The sequence below is a fragment of the Zootoca vivipara genome, chromosome 5 (assembly GCF_963506605.1).
Source record: "Zootoca vivipara chromosome 5, rZooViv1.1, whole genome shotgun sequence".
NCBI lineage: Eukaryota > Metazoa > Chordata > Lepidosauria > Squamata > Lacertidae > Zootoca > Zootoca vivipara.
The window spans coordinates 50,240,950-50,259,417 of NC_083280.1; the positions used below are offsets into that span (position 1 = coordinate 50,240,950).

General features: G+C 40.3%; 2 protein-coding genes across 2 annotated transcripts in view; one reads left to right on the top strand and one right to left on the bottom strand.

Annotated features, from left to right (window-relative positions):
* HABP2 (hyaluronan binding protein 2) overlaps positions 1–18,468 on the top strand; it is a 165,139-nt gene that overhangs the window by 31,476 nt on the left and 115,195 nt on the right. Inside the window, exon 14 of the mRNA XM_035134075.2 lies at positions 879–7,885. The gene's annotated coding sequence lies outside the window, so the exon portion shown is untranslated. The remainder of the gene's footprint in view (positions 1–878; positions 7,886–18,468) is intronic.
* Positions 694–18,468, bottom strand: part of NRAP (nebulin related anchoring protein) — a 60,066-nt gene continuing 42,291 nt past the window's right edge. The window contains exons 31-42 of the mRNA XM_035134073.2: positions 18,071–18,175; positions 16,373–16,471; positions 14,577–14,681; positions 13,393–13,500; positions 11,456–11,767; positions 9,662–9,766; positions 8,690–8,788; positions 7,948–8,052; positions 5,074–5,181; positions 3,947–4,258; positions 2,366–2,518; positions 694–938 (exon numbers count right to left, since the gene is read on the bottom strand). Of these exons, the coding sequence (XP_034989964.1) occupies positions 816–938; positions 2,366–2,518; positions 3,947–4,258; positions 5,074–5,181; positions 7,948–8,052; positions 8,690–8,788; positions 9,662–9,766; positions 11,456–11,767; positions 13,393–13,500; positions 14,577–14,681; positions 16,373–16,471; positions 18,071–18,175 (1,734 nt within the window). The 3' untranslated portion in view covers positions 694–815. The remainder of the gene's footprint in view (positions 939–2,365; positions 2,519–3,946; positions 4,259–5,073; positions 5,182–7,947; positions 8,053–8,689; positions 8,789–9,661; positions 9,767–11,455; positions 11,768–13,392; positions 13,501–14,576; positions 14,682–16,372; positions 16,472–18,070; positions 18,176–18,468) is intronic.

An 18,468-nucleotide genomic window follows, 5' to 3' on the forward strand; every position in this document is an offset into this window, starting at 1 on the left:
TATGGTTACTGTACTACTGTATTGAATGTTCATTTTGGTAAGCCTCTTTGAGCCACAAATCTGTGGGAAATGTGGTATTTGAATAAATTGACTGCAAGACTTTATTTTCTGAAAAGGATTTTAAGCACCGAGAATTGCAAGTTCCACTGGATAATTCAAAACATGCCATGTTTTATTCAAAATGCAAACCCTGACACCCTCTATTAGGATTTAGCCTATTGGCTTCGGTTTCACCAGTTTATTATACAATGACACGTGTAACCACGTAGCCTACACTTGGAACGATATGCCTTTTTTTAAAAAAAAAAATATTTGTTATGTTTTTATGCTCCAATGTGTTCAGGATAGCAGACCTAATCCCCATTTTATCTTGAAAAATGAGTCAGATTCGTAGGCTGAAATATGTTGGCTAGCCCAATATACCTCAGGGAAGCTCGGTTTCATAAACCAAGAAAATCCTATCATTAAAATACCAAAACAATTTTTTTTATGGAAAGTGATTCCTCTTATTTATTTTCAATACAAATAATTTTACTTTCAACAAATCATGTTCATTAATTTTTAGTACAAAGTTGAGCCTGCCAGTCATCTACTACCAATTTCATTTGCTGTCAGGCATAAATACTACATTTCATAATACATACACTTAAAAATTACTTACATGCAAAAAAGTAGAAGAACAATATTAAATTATTTGCGTAGGGTTTCACTGTTGCTTTTTCTTTTAGCAAATTCAACCGCTTTGGTGCAGCCTATGCTTCTGGGGGGTGGGGTGGCTCTACTTGCACAGCAAGCTGAAAAAAGGATGCATTTTCTTAAGACTGATGTCTGTGTTTCAGTTCATTACTTGACATCATTTTTCTCCGCTTGACTTGCAGGATCTCTGCTGCATCAGGATTCACTCTCACTTGTTGGGATCCTTCTCCAGCTGCCTGTTCCTGCCAACCAAAATAGATACGGAATGTGAGCTACTTATGAAGACAAATTTGCAGAATTCCCATTTATTAAAAAGAAACAGTACTTTTTCGGGCAAAACATTAACGCTATGCTAATGCCATCTTTCTGGGGTTGGACGGGTTTGTTAGCTTCAGCATGGTGTTACTTTTAGGGAAGATGCAACTTCTGGGTTACTCCAGCTTCCTCATCCAAAGGCCTCTGTGAGCTTCTTGTAGATGCTTCAGATCAGGGGTTGCCATCGCAGCACTTGTGGGTGCACATACTTCCACAAAGGGCTTCTCAGTTACCTGCAAGCTGCCCTTCCCCACTGATATTAGGCTTGGAAGAAGCATTGTATTGAAGCCAAAAGGTTGTGGTGTGATGTATCCCATAGCCACTTACCTAGCAGTAAGTCCCATTAAACCTCTTAGGAGGCTTGTACAGGATTGCACAGGAACTGACTTTGCAACAAGCACTAGTCCTACAAGCCTTATTCACGTCAGAATGAAGATTTGTGTGATGTAAAAACATAATGAATTCTTCAACTACTGCGTGAGTCTTGCTTTGCAACTAAAATGTTGTATGCCATCTCGTCCCTCCAGCCATGATTCAACAGGCTGACTTTTTTAAAAAGCTTGCAGGACTCTCTACATGTCCTTTATCCATTAATTTGTTGCCTTATTTTTAGAGTTAAAAAAAATAAATAAAAATAAAATAAAATTGGTGACATCAGGGTAAACGAGCCATTCAGTCTATTTCTGCTGCAACCTTACAGCAGAATCTTTTTGCAGAACTCAACCCTAGAAAGGGATGTGTGCTTTTGGAATGAACAGTCATTGGGATGGGCAAAGAGTGTCGTCTAGAAAAGCTCCACTGCTCTAAAAACATTGTGTGTGTCTGCACCCTAAGAGCAGTTGATTCATTTCCCTACCCAATATTGTCTGTGCCTGGTAGGTGTACAGTCAAATCTCGAGTGTCAAATGTAATCCATTCCAGAAGCCCGTTCGGCTTCCGAAACATTTGACAACCGAGGCTCAGCTTCTGATTGGTTGCAAGAGCTTCCTGCCCTCAAGCGGAAGCCGCGTCAGACGTTCGGCTTTCTGAAAAACATTTGAAAACCGAAGCATTAACTTCCTGGTTTTCAGCATTCAGGAACCAAAACGTTCCAAAATGTTCAGGAACCGAGGTTTGACTGTAAACTTTATTCACATAAATTTTTCTACTATTTTTTCTAATAGTAGAAAAAAATACTTTGTAAGGATATGGGCATTAATTAAATCTCACTGCTGATACCTGAAACTGCCTTGTTGAGCAGTTGCCACTAAACTGCTTTTCTATATGACACAGAGTGGGAAACAAGCACTCTGCCTTATGTCTGGGATTCTGCATCCTAGGTGCTTAGAAGGAAAGGGGCTATTCGCTCACGTACAGTTTTCAGATTGTTCTGATCCAAAGTTCCTTGAGGTTCCTGTTCCTGAGCATATGCCAGCTCAGCAGCCCTCCTGGCCATTTCCACTTTGTAGGAACCTGGAGGTGTCCAGCCGACGCCTCTGATCCAGTTCAAATCAGATTTGTACTTGACCTGCAAAACAAATACACAAACCTCACGGAATTAATAAACCGCACACGCTTCAAATCAGATGGGAAGTAAATTGCATAGAACAGAATCTTAGCTATCAGTTTCCTTCACTGTCAGGACTTGATTCATTTATTTCAAACACTAAGAATTCTATAATGATGAGGAGAGGTTTACAAAGTAAGAAGTGAATGGCAGCATGTACAAAAGGCTGTGCATTTCCAGATTGTCAACATTTTTTTCCTTATTATTAACTGAACATCTTTCTTTCTCATCACTGAGCGAATGTTAAAAACATGGGGGCAGTCACTTCTGAAACCTCAGAAATCATATGAGGGCTACTAGAAATCCAAGGAAGAATGGGACAAGTAAACCTATTGTATCTTTCCGGTTTTCTCCAGAACTTCAAATTACTTACTATGGTCCCACCACTTCACAACTCCCTTTGCAGGCAGTGAAAGGAGGGGATGTTCAAATTTTTCAAGGTGGTGGGAAATTGCAAGGTAGGAGAGCAGCTATTCACCCTTAACTAGTCTTCCCCTTTTCTTTCTCCCCCCGCCTCCACTTTTTTCTTGTCACAAGCTGTGGTTAGTAGCAAATATAACTTTTTTCAGTAGCTCATGAACCACCATTTACTTTCCTCAAAACTGCATGGAAGCAGCATTGTTCCAGGGCAATGGGATGCAGGGAGACAGCTGCCTCATCCCTTTGGTCTTTCATTAGCATTTTTCTAATGTGGTTTAACCCAGGTGGCGCTGTGGGTTAAACCACAGTGTCTAGGGCTTGCTGATCAGAAGGTCGGCAGTTCGAATCCCTGCAACGGGGTGAGCTCCTGTTGTTTGGTTCCAGCTCCTGCCCACCTAGCAGTTCAAAAGCACATCAAAGTGCAAGTAGATAAATAGGGACCGCTCCGGCGGGAAGGTAAACGGTGTTTCCGTGCGCTGCTCTGGTTCGCCAGAAGCAGCTTTGTCATGCTGGCCACATGACCTGGAAGCTGTCTGCAGACAAACACCGGCTCCCTTGGCCTATAGAGCGAGATGAGTGCCGCAACCCCAGAGTCGGACACGACTGGACCTAATGGTCCCTTTACATTTACTTTTTGAAAACTATATTATACAAAATGGAGACCTTTAGAAATAAACAGTCCAACCCCTTTACCTTACCAGCCAAATTCTTTAAAATGCATTCTTTTTTAAAAGGGGGGCACTTTATGGATGTTTCAAGGGCAGAGTTTTGGTACAGAGTATAGAGCCCTGGAACAAGACTCTAGCCAGGCACCCCCAAACTCAGCCCTCCAGTTCTTTTGGGACTACAATTCCCATCATCCCCGACCACTGGTCCTGTTAGCTATGGATGATGGGAGTTGTAGCCCCAAAACATCTGGAGGGCCGAGTTTGGGGATATCTGCTCTAGCCTATAGATCAATGCACTTACATCACTCTGGAGGTTGTGTGCTTGCTTAGCATGCTTTAGGTTCAGCTGTTCCGGGTCACAGGTATACTGATGCAGGTGCTGCCTGTAATTGACGTCACTTATCAGCTGTTGACTTTTCTTTGCATGGATAAATCTTGGCTGGTCAATGTGGCTCTTGAACTGCGCTCTGTTTCTGACAAAATCCCTCTTGTATTGGTTGTCACTCTGGAGGTAGCCCATCTTGAGAAAGTGCCTCATTTTTGGATCATCATTCACATTGCGAAATCCAATCTGCTGCCCCCTATCTCTCAGGAAGGCCTCTCTGTATCTGAACTGCAGAGTAGTGAGACAGAGCAAAGACAAAAAGAATTTTTATTCCCTTATTGTAGTGTTTTTGTATAAAGAGCTGTGACTTCCATGTGGACATACATATAACTTTGCTAAATCAGAGTACAAGTATCTACATCCAGAGGGCAGAGCTGCCTTGTTGGAGCAATTTTTAATTGGAAATAAATGGTCATTGGATTTACAGAATATACAGTTGCACCTCTACTTACGAATAACTCTACTTGCGAATGTTTCTACTTACGAATGGAGCTCCGTCCGCCATCTTGGATGCTGTTTAGATAGGATTTTTTCTACTTACGAATTTTTAGATAGGGTTGCTTCTACTTACGATTTTTTTCTCCCAATGCATTTCTATGGGATTCGACTTACAATTTTTTTCAACTTACAAATGTGCATTCGGAACGCATTAAATTCATAAGTAGAGGTACCACTGTACACAGTTTTATTATCAATAGCATACTTAATGATGAATACATTAACAAGCATGTGGATGAAATGGACACCAATGGTGTAAGACAGCTTGCACAGCTCAAAAAAAATGTGACCCATGACTAATGCTCCATTAAATCAATGAGACTTATTAATTCAACAAAATGTATGTGCACCTAAATTCATCTGGATTGCATTCTGGCTTTCTAGCAGTTCCAGATTGGCCTGAAAGAGTTTGAGTGCATGTTCCCCAAGTCTTTGGATACCAGTGTCTCCATTTAAACTGCCAAGGAAAAGTCATGGATTGCATAGGGGCCTGCCATTCCAATAAACTTGTCATGTGATCCTAAGACAGAGTCTTGAATACATACATCACTGGCAATGTCTCTGGAAGCTTTAGCCGTCTGGAAAGGGATGGCATCCAGTCTGAAATCATAGCCAGCTGCCCGTGTCTCCTCCCAAGATGTTTTATAAAGTTTCTGCAGGAAGGAGTTAAGAAAGATGATGCCTTAGTTTACAAGTCTTTTGTTCTTATAGTAATAAATATTTGATTCTAATGGGATCATTTGTGTCTGGGACAGCCATAAAGGCCTTTAAGATTTTCCGACTGCCCTGCAGCCCTTCAACATTCCCACCTACAGAATACTGTACATTGGTTGGAGTCTCATTGGTGGGGAGTCAAAAATACCGAAATTGAGATTTTGTTTTGCATTTCATGCATACATTGATTCCAGCTTATTTGGTTTCTGTTAGACACTTTGATGCATCAGCCACATCAATATTGCATTGACACACTGCCCCTATTCTGTCTTTCGAAACATCTCCTAGTAGCATCTTGGGTTTTGCAGTGTAGGAATGTCAGTGCTACAAGTCTCCACTTTTTGTTACTTCAAGCGTTTCGAATGCTTTCTGTGCTAGCTCCATACCCCTGATGGTTTCATCAACTAATCTAAAATAATGAGCTGCTGGATAAAATATTGGATATGATTGATATGAATAAGATGCAAATTTTGAAGATAAGAAGTCTCATTTCAGTCCCAAGGGTTTATATCACAGTGTCTGAAGTTATTGTGATACTGCGTCATTGTCCTGCCCAAGAGATGTTTCTCAAGTTTAGCCATTCAGCTTAGGAGAAATAAAATAAATAAATAAAATATTTTTGTACATAGGTGCAAGGATGCTAATGAGCAGATACACAGCCTACTTTGGTGAGGGTCTACTTTGGTGAGGGCACATTCTCTAAAACAGCGGTTCCCTAACTCTAGCCTATGGACCACTGGTGGTCTGTGGGCTTCATTTAGGTGGCCCGTGGCATGTCTGCATTAAATATACATATTGATTTTCAATTGTATTTTTATTCTACTTTTATTTTATTTTATCTGCTTACTTTACTTCTTATGTGGTATTTTATTGTATTGCGGTTTGAATTCTATGGAATGCAAGTTATAATACAATCAAATACAATGTAAGAAAAAAAGCAAAAGCAAAAACAAACCCAATTTAAAATCATACAGCGTCTAGCACAGCATGTACAAATTGCTACAACAGGCAGAAGAAGAAAAAAAAATCATTACGTGGTCTGCCAGCAATTTTTTAAGTGGTCTGTGGTAATGATCCCAGGCCTCCAACTCATTATTACTTACTGACCAAATAATGTTTATTTACTATGTGACTGCGATAAAAATGTACCTATGAAGGCATGGAGATTGGAAATGCAAGAACTGGGACAATCCACACTTCCCAGTGGGCTTGCAACTTCTAATAAACATACTTAGAGCCCCCGATCAAATTCTTGAATTATTTCCTCCCAGATCCAGGGTCCCATAATCATGACAGTAGAATCCAAAATTATCCCAAATGAGATAATATGGGAGGCATTCCATCCAAAAATGACCGCAGGTGGCACATTTAAAGGGCAAATCTAGATAGATTCTTAAATTTATTTAGAATAATCAGGGTATGAAAATTTGGAATCACAAGCCCTTTGGGGTGGAAGGGAATCAGGTGGGCAAAGTCACACGGCTGCCTGGAAGACCAGTGGTTCCTCCTCAGCTGTGTCATAAGTCCAAATCTGGAGTGTCTCTTGCCATAAGAGCTTCTATCTTGCAACCACCAGCAAGTCCTAGCCATTTCCTGCCTCTTCCTCTCTTCTCTCTTTTTAATCTGCCAAAGCTTTTGCCTTGCTGCTGCGGATCATTCTGTAACACAGGTCCTTTGATCTGAAACCCCATGCATCATTTTACTTTATCACAGTTTGCACAGCTTTTGCACTCATCCTCACACATTACATTCATTTGATTTACAGCTATCTTTGCAGTTTTACAAATACCAATGTGGTTTTTGTGTGTGTTGTAAGGTCAGTCTCTCTCAACAGCTTTCTGTGTGTGGTGTCTGATCCAATTGTATATCTACCAAAAACAGTTTCATTTTTAATGAGAGGCCCCCAACTCTTCCATCTCCCCATGCTCTCCCTGGCTGTTTCAGTTCAGATACATGCTGATCCATTTGAATGTTTTGAGAAGAAATGGTACATATCGGACTTACAACTGTGACATTCATCTGTGCATGGCAATACAGTTCTAACTGCATGAGCAATACATCTCACTCATTCTTTTCTTCTAACAGGAGAGTAAAGGTTTGTCAATGCACAATGCTCTTTCTATTTTGATTTCCAGTAGCTGACTAAATGCACCTTTTAATGTAATTTAATGTAACATAATTCCTCTAAAAGTACTGTAATTTGTGCAAGAAATAAAATTGCGAATTAATACACATGAAACGACTATATTCCTTTTTGAAACAATGCAACCTAGACTAAATAAAAATAAAAAATTATCTACAAAATGGAATTACTGGGACAAGTGACGGCCAGACGTATTCCTGGTACGTATGAAGTCAAAATACAACTACAGTGGTGCCTTGCTAGACAAATTTAATTCGTTCCACAGGTCTTTTCTTATAACGGAAAATTCGTCTAGCGAATCCCATAGGAATGCATTGAATTTTTTTTTGCCCATAGGAACGCATTAATTGAATTTCAATGCATTCCTATGGGAAACCGCGATTCGCTAGACGAATTTTTCGTAAAACGCATTCATCTAGCGAGGCAACCTCCACTAGAAAAAAACCTTTCGTTAAGCGGAAATTTCGTTAAGCAGGGCATTCGTTAAGCGAGGCACCACTGTAATTGTAGCTGTGTTCATTCACAAAACCCATCACCTGAAATGAAAAGATCTGTCACTTACATCACTGAGATGGAGCGCATTGAGACGTGCCCTTATGAAGTCAGGATGGTCAGGAGGCAGAGTATATGCGTGCATGGATTCCAAGTGCGCGGCTCGGTACAGCCTCTGACAAACCAAATGACATTAATTACTTTCACAATTTCTACAACGATAACAAAAATCTCTTTTCAGCAAGAGCTACAGTACACAATGCATATAGTATTAAATTATACCTATGCTTACTAAAGGTGCCTTAAGACAAGCTATTGCTTGACTTTCAATATCACGCTCTTCCAATCATTTCACCTGTTAAGCAGTTCAGTTTGCCACACAGAACAATCCCCCGCTTTCTTCCCCTGTGCACCATTCTGGGGGTTCTGTCCACCCCCACTCCACCACCCCCCGAGCCAATTTCAGGGGACATATGGGAGGAAAGCTTTGTTGCAGGACTCATTAGGTAAATCCTGCCATAAATATTTGCACTGGTTTTTAATTGTACTTTTAATGCTGCTTTTATTTCTTATGCTGTATTCCATTGTATTGCAATTTGAATGTAATCAGATAAAATACAATGAAAGGGGGGAAAGAAGCAATAGAATACAATTGAGAATTGTTCAGCATCTAGCACAGTACACCTAAATCACAATAACGGGCAGAAAAATAATTAAGTGGTCTGCCAATACCATCAATGATTTTCAAGTGGTCCATGGAAAAATAAGGTTTGGGAACCACTGCTCTACACCATAAAAAATGTTTAACTTACGTCATTGCACTGAAGGTAGCTATTTTTAGCATGGAGGAAGTCCAGAGAATCGGTCACTGTGGTGAACTTGAGACTATCTGGTTTCTGACGATACTTTGTCTATAAATGGGAATATAAAACATGCAATAAAGATTGGAGTTAAAAACAGAATATTTCATATGTGTGACAGCAGATGTAGAAATAATACATAAATGTGTGTTTTATTACGTATTGTATAGGATCATATATATATATATATATATATATATATATATATATATATGTATATATACCATTTAAGAAACATTGAGAATGTTTGCTCTCTCTATGTCTCTGCTGAAATAGCCTGCCCAAAATAAATGCATATATAATTTGACTATATCCAGAGATCCCCAATGGATTTGGTTTTGTCAGAAGGGTATACAAACGGGAAAATGTCATTTTCAACACTTGTCTTTACTGTGCAATTGTCCAAAATGATTCCAATACTGTTCAATTGTCCAAAATGATTCCAATATGGCAGTGATGCACAGAGAAAAACACATAGTTTTGACTGGGCAAAGAGAAATCTGTACCCAAAATGTCATCCTGTTAGATCTCCAATCCACATTTAGGACATTTTCTCTGTTAATAAGCTATGCTGATCACGATAGAACCACTCTCCACCGACTTCGCTGTCAGTTTCAAGTATGCAATTTTCAAAACTATGTTATCAGCTGCTTAGCATTCCATTGCCGAGTTTGCCGTCTTTATTTATTGCTATGTGTTTTTGTTGTCGAAGAGTCTCCTGTTCAGGGTAGAATATATGCAGCAGGGTGTCACAGGTGGACTCCTATCTTGTGTACTGCTCTTTGGTAACGTACAACTGTTGTATAAACAGGCTCCCACATCAAAAGGAAATGCTAAGCTACATCCATAAGTGTCATGTAACAAGGAGCCTTGATGGTAAACAATTCCTACAGACGTACCATCCCATGAAAGATTTATCAGTACCTCACTGATGAGTTCTCCAGCCTTCTTTACATTCTCTATCTGAGGGGATCTCAGAGCCTCCCAGCTAACCCCCTTCATGAAGTTCAGGTCTGATTTGTAGCGAAACTGCCAAACAAACAAACAAAAAACAAGCTTAGACTTCATCAGATTTTTTTGTTTTTTGTTGTTGGCCTAGCGATGACTCGAGTTGCATTAAAAAAAAAAAATCTTGCCTTTTCCATGCATACATCATCTCATTGAGCCAAGCTTCTTTGCATTCATCCATTCCTTTTGGAATTAAATAATGCATCATATACAAGATACAAAAGGAGCTCCCACAACTGAATCAACATAACCGTAAGCAAGAAGGGATGCCACCTGTTGGCACTGAAACCTCTACAAAGCTATTTTAAGAGGAAGGAGCAATTCAGGGGTGCAAATTGTTTTGCGCAAAATCAACACAAGTATTCGTTACTCAGTTACTCAGCTGGTTGTGGTTGCTTCTTATTAAAAGTGGAGATTTTACAGCGAGCTAAAAGAAATTGGGGTGACAACTTAAGCTAGGTGTTGTACAATGTGATTCAATAAGATTGCCAGGAAGCCCTTTCTCAAGAATTCCACTGATGGGGCTCCTTAAGTGTATCCCCCCTATACCTGTGGCCTGAAGCCAAAACTTGGATAGTTAAACTATCGGCAGCATATCCTTTATAAATATTCTGCCTAGTAGTTAATATCCAAGTGTAAAAGTCCATGTCTCTATCAAAGCACAGCAGAAAGAAGTTTGAAGCACCTCTTAATGCAATCGCCAAACCTCATGTTAATGGGTGGCTTTATAGTTTCGGATCTCCCAGTTTCTGCAGCAGATTGCCTTTGTCTCACCTCAGGAAAAGAACAAAGGCAATTGGCACATTTGTTACACTTAGAGGAAAATCCAACAGGGATTCTTCCGTTTTCTCGAAGGCTTTCATTGACGAGATAAAGCATACAGAGCTCTTTCAAGTTGCCTTTTGTTGCAATATAGAGTTGAGTCTTACAGTAAAGTAAGGCAAACAGGTTGCAGACACGCTTGGGCTTTGATCGAGGCCTAGGTTCCTATCAATGGCATTTCCACTGTTCATCTAGACAAGCTTCTGTGATTGGTTTTGAATGGAACAATAGCCGCCCCGTAACATTCTGAGCTCAATTAGCCACAGAATCCCTAAAGCCATGTAGGCATATGTGGGATTTGACAGGCACATTTTTGAAGCAAATAGTTGACTTTCTTTCTCACTCATCAATCCACTGCATCGGTTCACTGTGCACCCCCTCCCCTTTTGGCTAATCAGTCACAAAATCAAACAGGCCATCACCTAGTGAGTACAGTGGAACCTCGGTTTATGAACACCTCGGTTTATGAATTTTCGGTTTATGAACGCCGCGGACCCATCTGGAACGGATTAATTCACTTTCCATTACTTTTAATGGGAAAATTCGCTTCAGTTTATGAACGCTTCAGTTTATGAACAGACTTCCGGAACCAATTACACCCATGTTTCAGTTTATGAACGCTTCAGTTTAAGTACTTCACGGACCCGTCTGGAACGGATTAATCCACTTTCCATTACTTTCAATGGAAAAGTTCGCTTCAGTTTATGAACGGTTACTCCGCGGACCGTCTGGAACGGATTAATCCACTTTCCATTACTTTCAATGGGAAAGTTCGCTTCAGTTTATGAACGCTTCAGTTTATGAACAGACTTCCGGAACCAATTGTGTTCATAAACCGAGGTACCACTGTACTATTTATATTAAGGTCTAAGCAGTATCTTTCTTTACCTCGCTCTGCAACAGGTGGGCTCTCTTGGCCCACTTCATCTTCAAGTCCTCGGGGAGCACTGTATATTCGTGCAGCCTCTTCCTGTAATCCTGGTCACTCGCTAGGTTCTGGGCCTTCCTGGCATGGACCAGGTTCACCATGTCCAAAGGCAGGTGGTACTGAGAACTGGTATCTCGGGATCCTTTCCTGTACTCTTGCTCACTCTGTAGCTTTGCAGCATACAAACAGTGCAACAGGTTGGTATCATCCAAAACGCTCTTGGCACCTATGTGCTTCCCTCTCTCCTTAACAAAGGTATGCTTATATTCAAGCTGCAAAAGGAAAGGAAATGTTGTTTAGCTCGCATTCATGCCTTTTAGATCCTTTAAAAGTAGGTATTATGCCTAGGTAACTGTGAGATAGAGAAAGAGAGACATGGAAAAGAGAATTAGCAATGTAAAATTCAACGCAAGAGACACATGCAATTCACATTACAGGTCTATCTTTCCTTCCTTTGCATCTTTCATTCACAGCTCTCAACAACCATATTCCATATTCCTATGTTTTAGTGAAAGTGGTATCTCTGCAGCCAAAATACTAATTCTTTTAACGGATGGATTGGGCAATAGGGGACATACCATGTTCAGATAAACATGGAACAGCCAGGACTGGATGTAACTTTCCTTACACTGAGACAACAGTTTGAGAGTCAACAGAGAGAGTCTGACATTCTTACGGAGTTCTCTCAACAAACAACTTTCCCATTGGACTTTGGCAGCAGCAACGGTCTCAAAGCTGGCGCACACAACTTCTGGTGTTGCTCGGCACAGCCAGGACTGAACCTCGGGGCTGAAGTCCTAGGGCTGTACCACATGACCACCTAGAGTATTGTGGATGACAGAGACAGTTCAGCATCAGCACCTAGGCTGGCCATAGGCATACAGGGCCCACCAGAGCACCTCCTATTTGCATTTTTTTTATATAACATTTTATACTCAGGTGACATCCAGTTAGGCATGGACATGATTAAAGAGTCTCATTTTAATATTTTTACTTTAAACGATATTACATATCTTTTCTTATGGCAAAATGGTGCTCGTTCCCAAATACAAGCAAGTAGCATCAGGAGGAAAGAAGCTAATACCATTTTATGTCCGCAGTCATGGCGGTGATATGATTTAAGACAGTTGTATTTTTTTAATGCAGAAATGCTCAGAATGTATCTTTATGTTTTGTTTGGTATTTTACTGTAATGTATCAGGAGTTGTGAGGCATGGGCTGCAATGTGTGGAGGGGGAGAAGAGAAATGTTAATGGTGTGCTTCACAACTCAGGTAATGCACATGGTCATCTAAAATCCCCAACCCCCACGCAAGACCCTTAAGCCCAGAGTCTAAAATCATCTAGATGTACCACTGTTGGGTGCAGCCTAAATGCTTGATTTTCTAAGGGATTTTTCAGAAAAGTTGACAATTACCTTTGGCTGCTAATGCTTAGTATCTCTAAATTCATTGGTATAAAATGAATGCAGAACGACATCCAAACCGATACACCAATACTCCGAGCCCTTTCATGCATGCTTAACTTTATTTTTCTTTCGTTGCCCCTAATTGCTTTGGTGGACTATTCAAGGAAATAAAGGAATGGATTAAAAATTTGCCTAGACAGGTAGTATTTTGGATACTTTGGATAAATTGGAACTGAGTATCCAGAGATACATTTTCCTTCTCCAATTCCCATCGCAAGATCTTCAGCATGCCTGGGCTTCTGATTAACAGTGACTCTTTTTTTTTTTAATTCACACAAAGAATCTCATTCATAACTAATATATTCTGTCTCACACCCTTGTCTCACATGATTATGGTGCTGCTTTAATTCGGTATAATCTGCTTTAGACGATGTAGTACATGAAGTTAACAAAAATCAGGCAAGATGGATGGCTGCATAATTCAACTCACATCACTGGCAATTTCTCTTGAGGCCTTGGCAGTCTGGAAAGGGATTGCTTCCATTGTCAGCTTGTAGCCTTGAGCGCGGAGATTATGCCAAGATTCCCTGTATTTTGCCTAAAGTGGAAATGGCAACTTTAAATTTTAAAATGCAAGTAAATTGACAGAAGGAACCTTCTCTTGGTTGTTGTATAGAGTGAGCAAGCACGTCTAGATTTTCTTTTTCTTTTCTTCTTTACTCTATTGTAGGAAGCCCCAATCAAAGCAAATACAGTCACAACAATGCAGTTAAAAAATGACAACCGTTTGGGCATGGTATTGTCCTTGCAGCATGTGTGCAGAATGGTAAGTGCCAGTGATGACAACTCAAGCAAAGGCTTGACACAGGGCAAGTGAGGAAGCCATGGCCAGCTTCTTAATGCAAGGACCCCTGCACATCATGCCAGTTCCTCACAACAGTAAAGGGGGGGACCTGAGTCAGGGAAAGGGGCCAGGAAGGAATCTTATTGTCTTCAATTATTGAACTGCGTTCTGTGCTGGCAGGAGGATTCTGCCTCCATAGCTTGGGTTGGACATCACAGAGTCCTTAGCAACCATATAGCCAATATGACAACATGGAGCTGCACTGGATCTTGAAGATAGTGGAGGTGTACTACTAACCCCCTCTATCACCCAGAAGCTATTAGGTAGGTAAACAAAGCCTGCCTTCTTTTCTCCTTACTTGTCCTTTGGCTACTGCAGCTTCCATCCTCTCACGTCAAGTTTATTGATATACTCTGAAATTGCTGCACTCATTATTATTATTTATTGAATTCATATACCACCCTATACCCGGAGGTCTCAGGGCGGTTCAAAGAATAACTGATACCATAATTATAATATCATTACAATATCATAATTTATATCATTACAAAAGCTATCATCAATGCAGTCTTTAATTTCTAGCCACACGTTACACCAGAAGATATTTATTGATTTATTACATTTATATACCACCTTTATGTTCCAAAAATCTCAAGGTGGTGTACATGGTTCTCCACCTCCCTATTTCATCCTCACAACAAACCTGTGTAAGAGATGGCGACCAGCCCAAGGTGAGCTTCATCTCTGAGTGGGGATTTGAACCCTAGTCTCCCAGGTCATAGTCCCAACACTCTAAAAGTCACCATTTGTTTACCTGATCAAGCACTTACCTCACTGAGATTGATAGCATTTGTTCTTGCCCTTTCAAATTCAGGCAGGCCCAACGTCACGGTGCAGTGATGCAAAGTGTCCTCCCCTGCTGCCTTGTAGAGGCGCTAGGATAGATTTAAATGAAAATGAATGAATACATTTATACTAGCATGCTGGATTTCTTTCTTTTTCTGAGAAATTGTCTGACAGTGCAGCTGTGTGCGCATCTACTCAGAAGGAAGTCCCATTAAGTTCAATGGGACTTACTCTCAGGTGTCTATGTACAGAACTGCAGCCTTGCAGAGTTGAATGCTTCACCGTAAATTGTTTTGCCTTAAAAAAGTCTAGCCACAGAGGGTGCATATTAGTCAGCTGTATGTTTTTGGAGCCCAGCTCCCATCCTCCCAGCCAGCATGGCCAGCTGGACAGTTGATGAGAGTCCAAGAGCAGCTGGGGGGAACTAAGTTGTCTACCCCAGGATAAATGATTGCATACACCCATCTCTATAAAATAAAATTAAAATTAAAAAATTCCTTCCAGTAGCACCTTAGAGACCAACTAAGTTTGTCATTGGTATGAGCTTTCGTGTGCATGCACACTTCTTTAGATATCTGAAGAAGTGTGCATGCACACAAAAGCTCATACCAATGACAAACATAGTTGGTCTCTAAGGTGCTACTGGAAGGAATTTTTCTATTTGATTTTTATTTTATTTTCGACAGCAGACCAACACGGCTACCTACCTGTAACTAGACCCATCTCTATAAACATTCACAGGTTTAAAAAGGCTTTTTTAAAGTGTTTTTTTAAGAAGCACAGGGTTCAATAGTGCATGGCAAATATCTAAAAAGCTATATAGCCCAGCTAAGGTCTGCACTGCGATCAAAGAGGCGCCCCTGCTTTTTTCTCATGCAGGGTGGGCAGCTTACCAGCAATTCCCGCACACAATCCAATATGGCTTCTGATGCTGAAAGAAAGTACTTGCTTTGGAAATAATCTGGGGCACTGTTGTAGTCCATCAAAATGCTTTAATTAACTAGTCTAACAGATGCCACAAAATGAGTTGCTGAGGGCTACAAACCGACGAAAGCAAGGCTGACTTATGTCAAACACTGGTATGAGCCAGCATCAAAATCAGACTCTGAACTGGCAATAATACATAGAGCTCTGATGGCAGAGGATGTTAACGGGTAACATCCCGTTAACTCTTAGAGCCTTATTTGATGACACCTCTAGGAACATTCAATATTGCTGTGAAAAAAGCCATGAACATTTTTAAAGGAAGCTCACAATTTGGGGGCATGTCAGCTCCCAAATGTTATTCCCCCCCCTCTCTTTTTTAATGGCATAATGAATTTGCTAGGCCATCTGTATGTTTTTTGAAAAATCAGAAACAAGATTCTTGGCCCCAGGTGCATTAAGTGGGTTCCTGAACGAATTATTCAGCACCTCACACATTAACCATCACGAAGACTGTCCTCCTTGTATGCTCCTTCTTTGCATTTCTTTGCATTATGGCTGCTTTCAAGTACAAAAGGAAAGCCAGTTGCATGAATTCATATCAAATGGCTGCTCTGATTTTTATTTCATTTTTGCCGTTGTTTTCTTTTAAAGGAGCAAATCTGATTGACAAAATGATACTAAATGTTTGTCCAGGAATAATAAAAAATGATCTAACTATGCTAAAGGATAAACCGATGATGCCTTCTTCTCCCCTTTTGATGTATTATATTTCTCAGAGCCTGCTTCCCTACTCCCTCCTCAGCTCATTGCATTTTAAACAGCATATTTTCTGATCCACGTTAGCAGAGCCTACCTCATTAGCAATCATATTGCTGAATTTTGCATGAAGGAGGCCAGGAGAGTCTGTCACCGATGTGTACTTGAAGGAATTCGGCTGCTGACGGTATTTACTCTGAATTCACACACAAAGGAAGAGGAATGCAGAAGCTAAGTTACATTTTGAGATAAGGACATTTTTATTTTTAATGCTCCTGGTGATTTAGACTTTACAATGGGGTCAGCAAAAAAGATTGGTTCGGTGACCTCTATGCCAATTTAATCCCATGCTCCCAACTCACTGCTGGATCCATGTCTATTTATTAAGTTCGGCAGAGACCCCATAAATGAAAGGGCCAGTTGGCAGTACCACTGCTGAAGTGTGCTCACGACCTGTCTCTGGAAGGTGGTTATGGCAGAGATATATAGAAAGAACCAGGCATTTTAAGCTTCTGGGATATATATATATATATATATATATATATATATATAAATGTGCTAAAATGGTAGGGGCTACTTTAACTATATTGTATTATGCATTGCTCTGGAATCTGTAAGGGTGTAGGATTTTTTATAAAATAAATAAATAAATTGAACGAGTAATTAATTAAGTAAAAATAAAGATGAACTGCTCACATGCAAGCTACCAGGGCCAGGGCAGAGTCTCAATGTGAGAAGAATGTTTTATGTTGTGAGTTACATTTCATCCTGAGTTGCCAGGAATGTTGGTTCATAGTCCACCAAAGGAATAGAGAACAGCAAAACAGAAATAGAAATACACTATTTCCCACTGTATACTAACTATGTCTGGTAAGCCCATGGCTGATAGGGTGCGATGGGCTTATGAAGGGCATTTTGCTGGGAGTGCCTTCAGGCCAGATGGGCTGTTCAGCAGTACTTTTTGTGTTTCGTTTAAGATTTTTAAAACTGGGTACTTTTATTCCGAAAAGGAGAAATTCTGGCTTTCATTACAATTATCAGCATTTTGAGAATGCAATGAGGAATGTGGTTTCAGTGAAATTAGGACTATGTCACAGAGATATGACTTGTGAGCCCAGACAGAAAATGATGGCAGGTCATCATTTTCTAGCAAAGAGGGAAACCTAAGGAAATTCCTGACCAGAAGTATAATATTTCTCAGCTAAAACCAATGGGAATTTCGCTCTTCAACAAGGTTCATGCGAAGCTTGAACTTTTTTTGTGTGTGTGTGTGTGTGTGTGTGCATGTGGTGTCCTCTGCAAAAGAAAGAAGTCCCAGAAACAAAAGAGACATATGTGATCATTGGAGACAAACTGAGGGCCAAACTAGATGTGATGAGAGTTAATAAAGAAAAAGAAAAAAGAACAGAGATGGGGAGAAGGAGAAATTCTCTCTCCAGGCCACTTATATGGAGCCACCTGGGTTTTGAGAAATGTGATTCTGTGTCTAATAACAGAACACAGCCTCTCTTTCATCTGGAAAGGAACATTTCCTTCCATAAAGGTTCACCCTAATGTACCAACCACTTGGGTCCTGATTACAGAATAGAAAGTTTGTGAAAGTAGTTAGCAAGGTCTGAAAAACCTTGAACTCCACTGAGTTCACCCAGGACATGAATTGAGTGATCAAATAAAGAGGGAGGGTGAGGAAGGGAGCCCACCCTTAATCCAGGGAGTTACTTTGCCAGCCCAGTTTTACACAGACATCTGGCAAACTCTTGTTTGTAGTGAAAAAATCAAAACCCTCTTTTGTTACCTCGCTGATGAGTTCAGAAGCTTTCTTCTTTGCTTCAATCTCTAAGGCCCCTGGTGTAATACAGCCAACTCCTCTCATAAAGTTCAAGTCAGACCTGTATAAATTCTATGGGAAACCAATCAAAAGTAATTTACAATGTGGAATAGGAGAGGCAATATAGCCATCTAAATGTATTCGTTAGAAGTAACATCTGCTACTCAAGACGTCTGTATCATTCGAGCATATTGGAGTTATATTTTCAGATTCTGTGTTCATGTGTTTACTTTGTACATACTTATATCTATTACAGAGAGATGCAGGGAAGGGAAAGAGAGGAAGAGAAGCTCAATATAAATAGTCTATAAGAAAATTGCAGATTATCGCTGTTTTTACCTCCCAAAATAATTTCAGGTGGAAAG